This window comes from Lipotes vexillifer, unplaced genomic scaffold (genome assembly GCF_000442215.2).
Source record: "Lipotes vexillifer unplaced genomic scaffold, Lipotes_vexillifer_v1.1 scaffold593, whole genome shotgun sequence".
Taxonomy (NCBI): domain Eukaryota; kingdom Metazoa; phylum Chordata; class Mammalia; order Artiodactyla; family Lipotidae; genus Lipotes; species Lipotes vexillifer.
Genome location: NW_006773778.1, coordinates 1,134,214 through 1,142,903, shown reverse-complemented (window position 1 = coordinate 1,142,903; position 8,690 = coordinate 1,134,214). Strand labels below are relative to the sequence as shown.

General features: G+C 43.2%; 1 protein-coding gene across 1 annotated transcript in view; it reads right to left on the bottom strand.

The window, feature by feature from the left end:
- Nucleotides 1-7,022: 7,022 nt before the first annotated feature.
- Nucleotides 7,023-8,690, bottom strand: part of BIRC2 (baculoviral IAP repeat containing 2) — a 16,734-nt gene continuing 15,066 nt past the window's right edge. Inside the window, 3 exon segments of the mRNA XM_007448553.1 lie at nt 7,023-7,268; nt 7,348-7,389; nt 8,150-8,404. Coding sequence (XP_007448615.1) covers nt 7,075-7,268; nt 7,348-7,389; nt 8,150-8,404 — 491 coding nt within the window. The 3' untranslated portion in view covers nt 7,023-7,074.

Sequence of the window (8,690 nt, the reverse complement as noted above, 5' to 3'; positions counted from 1 at the left end):
GAATTGTATTGGTTACTAAAAATTTTAAGGAGTATTCCTGACCCAAAGCTGATCAATTCCATTTCACTCCCTCATTGCCCCTGTTCCGCAGAAACTAGCCAGAAAGTTCATTGCCTCCTTTCCCACAAGATTGTGGAATGGACATTGACAGTGGGTAATAGTAATACTGGCGGGGCAGGCATGAGCAGTAGCAGCCCTGCTCAGCCATCCGTTGGTGCCACAGTGGGCCTCTCCCCGAAGTGAGCGACCATCAATGAGCCACTGGTAGTGGTCCCACTCAGCCACTCACAGGCACCACAGTGGGCCCCTCCCCCAAGCAAGCAACTGTCAACGAGCAACCGCTAGTGGTCCTGCTCAGCCATTGGTCAATGCCCCAGTGGGCCCTCCCCCTCCCCCTCTTCTGTATAGAAGGAGCCCTAATTCAGCCTGAGGTAAGACGGTTTTCTGAAGATGCTAGTCTGCCGTCTTCTCAGTCTGCTAGCTTTCCAATCAAAATCGTTATTCCTTGTTCCAACAACTTGTCTCCTGATTTACTGGCCTGCCATGTGGCGAGCAGAACGAGCTTGGGCCCAGTAACAATGAGAGTGAGGACCTCCACAACCAGGAATGCTCATGGAACGAAGCCCAGAGCACCACAAAAGCAAAGTGCCATTGTTGAGTGACGTGCAAAGGGTGAGGCCGCCATTGCAGCCTTCCTCCCCATGCACCAGCCCCTGCCTCCACAGGCACTAGGGAGGGCTCCTGCTGGAGTAGGCTCACACACCCCTGGCCATCACCTCCTCTACCCCCTCCCCACCTGGGCTGCCTGCTTCCCGCGATTGCTGCCCCAGCACCCTCCCACCTGATGGACTTGCATGCTCTGGCAGCCTTGGGAGCAGACACAGAGGTGGGGTTGAAACCACAGTTGAGCCCCAGGGACTGTGTGACTAAGGAAGAAGAGCTGAAATCTCTCCTCGCAGACGAGCAAACTGAGGAGTTACACCTCTGCTGACGGCTTCATAAATCCAGTGCCTGCGGAACACCCAGACAAGTGCTCCCGCAGCTGAGATGGACGTGGCTTTAGCAGCTGTGGGCTTTGTGGGCATGTACATGCAGGGGTTGGGCCAGTCCAGAGTCTGAGCTGCCTGCACAGCTCGGCTAAGAAACAGATCTGTGGGCCTCTACGCCAACAACTAGGGAGCAGGCCCCACCCCAGACAGGGCAGTGACAACCAAGAGCAAAGGGAAGGCCCCACTCAACGTCCAGGGCAGGCTCTGGTCACCACAACATCACTTACACCCCCTATCAAAAGGGTAATAGCCAGCATACACTGAGGAAGGAGGGTAAAAAAGTGAAGTGAAGTGAAGTGAAGTGGAGTGAAGTGAAGTAAAAAGTAAAGTAAAATTATAAAGTAAAATTAAATTTTAAAAAAAACCCACACAGGCTACACAGGGGCATTTCCACATAAAAATAGCCCTCCAAAACAGTCTGAGGGTCTGGCATTGGGAGGAAGAACCCCCAGAGCATTTAGCCTTGAAAGCCAGTGGGGCTTGAGTGCAGGAACCCCACAGGGCGTGAGAAACAGAGACTCCACTCTTGGGAGGGCACACACAAGGTCTCACATGCACTGGGACCCAGCACAAAGCAGTCCCTCCATAGGAACCTAGGCTAGACCTAACAACAGGTCTTGGAGGGTCTCCTAGGGAGGTGGGAGTTGGTTGTTGCTCACTGTAGGGGCAAGAACACTGGTAGCAGAGGCCCCAGGGAATATTACTTGGCATGAGCTCTCCCAGAGGTCCCCATTTCAGCACCAAGACCCAGCCCAACCCAACAGCCTACAGGCTCCAGTACTGGAACACCTCAAGCCAAACAACCAGAAAGACAGAAACACACCCCCACCCATCAGCAGACAGGCTGCCTAAAGTTGTACTAAGCTCACAGCCACCCCAAAACACAGTCCTTGATACGGCCCTGCCCACCAGAGGGACAAGACCCAGCTCCACCCACCAGAGGGCAGGCACCAGTCCCCCCACCAGGAAGCCTGCACGTGCCCCTGGACCAACCCCACCCACCAGGGGACAGACATCAGAAGCAAGAGGAACTACAATCTTGCAGCCTGCAGAAAGGAGACCACAAACACAGTAAGTTAGACAAAATGAGACAACAGAGAAGGAGCAAGATAAAAACTTAACAAGAACAACTAAATGAAGAGGAGATAGGCAATCTACCTGAAAAAGAATTCAGAGTAATGATAGTAAAGATGATTCAAAATCTTGGGGAAAAAATGGAGGCATGGACCAAGAAGATACAAGGAATGTTTAACAAAGAGATAGAAGATTTAAAGAACAAACAGAGATGAACAACACAATAACTGAAACAAAAATACACTAGAAGGAATCAAGAGCAGAAAAACTGAGGCAGAAGAATGAATAAGTGAGCTGGAAAACAGGATGGTGGAAATCACTGCCACAGAATAGAATAAAGAAAGAAGAATGAAAAGAAATGAGGACAGTCTCAGAGACCTCTGGGACAGCATTAAGGACACCAACATTCACATTATAGAGGTCCCAGCAGAAGAAGAGAAAGAGAAAGGAGCTGAGAAAAATATCTGAAGAGATTGTAGTCGAAAATTTCCCTAACATGGGAAAGAAAATAGTCACCCAAGTCCAGGAAGCACAGAGTCCCAGACAGATTAACCCAAGGAGGAACATGCTGAGACACATATCTCTGGCAACCTGCATCATTTCACTGAGCCTAAATTTCCACATTTACAAAAAAAGGGATAACGAGTCTCTTAAGGTATTAAGGATTAAATAAGGCAATAAATAAACCTAACAAAGATCTGACATTGGGGCTTCCCTGGTGGCGCAGTGGTTGAGGGTCCGCCTGCCGATGCAGGGGACGCAGGTTCGTGCCCCGGTCCGGGAATATCCCGCATGCCGCGGAGCGGCTGGGCCCGTGAGCCATGGCCGCTGAGCCTGCGCGTCCGGAGCCTGTGCTCCGCAACGGGAGGGGCCACAACAGTGAGAGGCCCGTGTACCGGGAAAAAAAAAAAAAAAGATCTGACATTTCATCTATTTGTTCAACATAATGAATCCCATTATGACACTGATTATTATCATTAGAAGGGCAAAAAGGGACTTACTTATTCAGCAAGAGGTTAAATCTTACTCTCTGATCTAGGTACATATGAGGATTCGGCTAGTGGATAACATATTAATTACGTTACCATTTACTTATACTTTATGCAGTATTTTTACTGAATGCGAAAATGTTTTTGTACATCATTAAAACTGACTAGCTGAATAAAGCCAAACAAGATAAACTCTCAAAATCAAATAGAAAGTTAATTTTTATGCTGGATGGTAGCACATGAAATTTTCAAAAATATTAATGCAGCTTAGTTGGACAATTTGCCTAAAAAGCACAAGCTAAGGAGTCAAGTAGACCCATGTTCAAACTTTATTTTGCAGTTGTTTAAAGGTGCATGGTCCGGCCCTCAAGATGGCTGTTCTCTTGCTCTCTGTACATCCCCTGCTCAACCAGTGCCTGTTTCACCTACACCCTACTCACCTTACTGACCTTACCTACTTGCACTGTGTCCCAGTTAATGATTGTTCTGACTTTAGATCAGAACATCTCCACTAAGATAGCTTATCAAAGGGGCAGTGAGGGGCATGGCACCTCTGCTGGTTTCCCTGGTAACTGAAGAGCCAATCTGACAGCAATTCCCCTTATAACTGGTACCTGATGCCATGTCCTGCCCCCTTCTACCAGACAGTGAAATGTCACTCCAGGGGGGACCTTACTTCAGACATGGAAAATCCCCCTATCCATTAAACCAGTGGTCCCCAACCTTTCTGGCACCAGGAACCAGTTTCATGGAAGACAATTTTTCCATGGACCAGGGGTGGGGGGAGGGACGGTTTTGGGATGATTCAAGCACATTTATTGTGTACTTTATTTCTATTACTATTACATTGTAATATATAATGAAATAATTATACAACTCACCATAATGCAGAATCAGTGGGATCCCTGAGCTTGTTTTCACTTGCCACTCACTGATAGGGTTTTGATATGAGTCTGCAAGCAACTGATTTATTATGGTCTGTGTGCAAACCTCTCTGTTAATGATGATCTGCATCTGCAGCCACTCCCCAGCACTAGCATCACCACCTCAGCTCCACCTCAGATCATCAGGCATTAGATTATCACGTGGAGCACACAACCTAGATCCCTTGCATGCGCAGTTCACAGTAGGGTTCATGCTTCTATGAGAATCTAGTGCTGCCACTGATCTGACAGGAGGTGGAGCTCAGGTGGTAATGCGAACGATGGGGAGCGGCTGCAAATACAGATGAAGCTTCGGTCACTCACCCGCTGCTCACCTCCTGCTGTGTGGCCCAGTTCCTAATGGACCACAGAGCAGTACCAGTCTGTGGCCTGGAGGTTGGGGACCCCTGCATTAAACCGTTGATGTCTCTGTCACTGACTTTGGGCTTTTTCTTCGGTCTTCGTCTACAGGTGGGGCAAGTACAGGGCTTGCAGGCCTGCAGGGCACAGCCAAACAAAAAGATTACAGCTAATGTGCTTTGAATTATTTAGCACCTTGTATTAGTTTGCTAGGGCTTCCATACAAAGTACCAAGTCTGGGTGGCTTAAACGACAGAAATTTATTTTTTCACAGTTCTGGTGGCCGGAAGTCCGGAATCAAGATGTTGGAAGATGTGGTTTCTTTTGAAGCTTTTTTACCTTGGCTTTTTTTTTTCCCCCAAGATTTTGTTTTAATTAATTATTTATTTTTATTTTTGGCTATGTTGGGTCTTCGTTGCTGCATACAGGCTTTCTCTAGTTGCCGCAAACGGGGGCTACTCTTCCATGCAGTGCATAGGCTTCTCATTGTGGTGGCTTCTTGTTGCAGAGCACAGATGGCTCTAGGCGTGCGGGCTTCAGTAGTCATGGCACACAGGCTCAGTAGTTGTGGCTCGCTGGCTCTAGAGCGCAGGCTCAGTAGTTGTAGTGCACAGGCTTAGCTACTCTGCAGCATGTGGGATGTTCCCAGACCAGGGATCGGACCCATATCCCCTGCATTAGCAGGCGGATTCTTAACCACTGTGCCACCAGGGAAGTCCTTACCTTGGCTTGCTGATGACCGTCTTCCTCAGGTATCTTCACATGGTCCACTGCCTGGGTGTGTCTGTGCCCTAATCTCTTCTTATAAGGATACCAGTCATACAGTACTGGATTAGGGCTCACATGGTCTCATTTTACCTTAATTACCTCTTTAAATGCCCAATCTTGAAATACAGTCACATTTTGGGAGACTCAGGATTAGGACTTTAACATACAAATTTGGGGGACACAATTCAGCTCACAACACATCTTAATTATTAAAAGAATCTAGTAGCCCTGTGCCTGGTACACAGTGAATCCTCAATATAGGTTTTATTAAAGACCAGTGTCAAAAATGATTTGATTCCCTCTATGATGGCAGGGAGAAACTTTCTCTCACTGACATAAGGTCTTGCACCAAGAAATATGCATTTGGACTTAAATAAATGCATCAACACATCAGGATGGAAACAAAGGCAAGAGCCCGGCTGGTGGGCCCCAGACTCCCACCAGCACACCTGCTCCTGGCTTTGCCACACACACCCCCATCAGTCAGGACCTCTCCTGCATCATGCAGCTCCCTGACAGACACAGAGCCTCAGACTTCTTATAGGGCCAGGCCTGGGCCCATGGAAGTTTTGTGGGGCCTGCAGGGCATCTCTCTGCCCAGCAGAGGACGCGGGCTTTCTGGGGACCCAGGCCCAGGCCAAAAGTGATGAGTGTCCCACAAGTCACAGAAGAAAGGGGCCATGCTGCGGCCAGGGTGGCACAGGACCCACCCCCATGGCCCTTGGGATGCATGCCAGGGCCTTGTGGATACTGTTTTCTATAAAACTCCTGCCTATTTTTATTTACCCGTCATTAAAGAGCACCTATGCTCTGCGGCAAAAAAAAAAAAAAAGGATAAATTTTCTTTCTTCCTACTATATTCTCTATTTAAAGGGATCTAAAGGAGTTTTGGGATAAGAAGAGTTTTTAATATTAGACCTCCTTTCCACCTGGCCTCAGAAGTCTGCCATAGACCCAGACCTGGGAAAGGTCAAATATGACTGGTCCCAAAAAAAGATACTTACCATTGCCTGTATTCCACCTCCTCATCCCACCAACACCTATTCAACAACAAAATGATTAAACTATTTTTTAAAATTCCAATGAAGATTTACATAATTCTATTTGTTAATAATTTTTGATATGGATTTTTAATTCAAATAATATCTATAATATACAAAGCAACTAGACAGATATTACCATCTAAAGGAAATTCTCATAAATCCCATTACTATTAAAAAAACACTTCTTGGTAATTTGTTTCATGAATTCAATTTTTTAACTTAATAACTAGCATCTGAAGTGCTTACAATGTGACAGATACTATGCTTATGTACATTATCTCATCCTTATATAACCCTGTGAAGGCTTACGGAAATTACTTTTTAAATCAGAGTAAACAAATCGATGATGTAGTCTTTTTAAAGACCTTTATTAAGATGTTTCTCACAAATTAGGGAAAAGCTTTTTTACCTGTAAGAGAAAAATCCTTGTTTTACAACACAACTGAAAAAACACCAATGAGAATTTGGCAATATAACTGTGATAAACTCCAGAGCTCCTGGTTTTCATTTCTTTCAACTACACTCTAAAGTAGTACTCAAAGCTTTCAGAAAGAATACCAAACCTAGTCACTCCTAAAATGATACTAATAGCATTAAGATTGCTCCTTTAACTCCTCCTGTGTTCATACATGTACAGTAATATAGCTCAAACATAAATCTTACCTTTCATATAAACAGAGATTAAGATTAAATATTATATACGGTATTCTTTTGGAAACAAGATTACTAGTACCAAAGAGAGCAGAGTAGAACAAAAATGTTACTAATTAAAGAACCAATAATTCCTTTTTTACTTCAGATAGCTTCAAATGTTCAAACAGTATTTTAAAGACTTTTATATGTAGGCAACATATAGCCTATTTTTCTTTTATGAGAGAAATGTACGAACAGTACCCTTAATTATACCCCTGCAAATAGGGCACTTTCTTAGAGAAGGGGCACATTCCTGGCATACTACCAGATGACCACAAGGAATGAATACAATAGAAACTTCTTTGTCCATACACACTTTACAAGTTCTTTCTTCTTGCAACCTTCTCAATTGTTCTTCCAGTGACAGACCTAGTAACAACAGAAACTTCCATTAAAAAAATGAAAGGGTAATATTTCATGTTGGTCCTAAGTCTTAATTTTGTTTTACCTGAAACATCTTCTGTTGGAATATACTTCATATTCTTTTCCACTGAGGAAAGAAAAACATAGCAAAAAACATCACTCTAATAACTCATTAAAAAAAATTTTTTTCATAAAAAAATGAAATTTTGTCATGGGCAACAACATGGATGGACCTGGAGTGTATTGTGCTTAGTGAAATAAGACAGAGAAAGACATATACTCTATTTTATCACTTGTATGTGGAATCTAAAAAATAAAACTAGTGAATATAACAAATAAGATAAAGACAAAGATATAAAGAACAAACTAGTGGTTACCAGTGGGGAGAGGGAAGTTGAGGGGAAGATAAGGATAGGGGGACTACGGGGTTCAAACTACTATGTATAAAATAAACAAGCTACAAGGATTTATGGTACAGCACAGGGAATATAGCCAATATTTTATAATGACTACAAACAGAGTATAATATACAAAAATTTTGAATCACTGTGCTGTACACCTGGAACTTACAGAATGTAAATCAACTATACCTCAATTAAAAAAAAATTTTTTTTAAGGCATCACTCTAATACAAGACTTCTTAAGGCATCAAATACAAGACTGCTTCATCTACTACCTATTATTTTTCACCTACTATATCCTGAACAACACAGATTCTAGCTATTTATCATCAGAAATTATTTAGCCATGCTACTTGGGTAATAAAAGACTTCACTTTTTAGAACAAGTTAAACGCATAGTTTGCTAACTGGATTCGTTTTGTTTGTCAAACACAAAGAAGAACATAATCGCAAGAATTTCTTAAATAACTTTACCAACAAACTCACCAAATAAGTTCTTATATAATGTAGAGTCAATTTCTTTAAGACAGTTCTTGAAGATGTTGGCAGCACCATTTCCTTTAACTAAAATGGTATCAATCAATTCTCTTGCTTGCAAAGGTATCTGTGTTTTTTGTTTAATAATATCATGTTCCTGTTTATTAATTACATTGGCCTTTAAAAGATTATCCAGGATAGGAAGCACACATGTCAACTGTTGAAAGAGAGCCATTCTATTCCTCCGAATCAAGGACAAATCATCTTCATGTTAAAAAAAAGAAAGAAAGAAAAATCCATTAGATTATAAACTGCTCCAACTACACTCATATACTAACAACCAACCCTATGAACAATTCAGACACTAAATAAATAGAAGCTGGAAAAAGAAGGACAAAATTACTCCTCTGCAGGTTAATGTCTGTCACTTGGAAAACTTTCAGAAGATTTAGCTAAGGCATATTATATATAAGTACACACATGGTCTCTGTTTTTTGTAACTTATTAAAGTCTATATATCTACCTGTCTTAGAACCCTGCTTTATCCTGC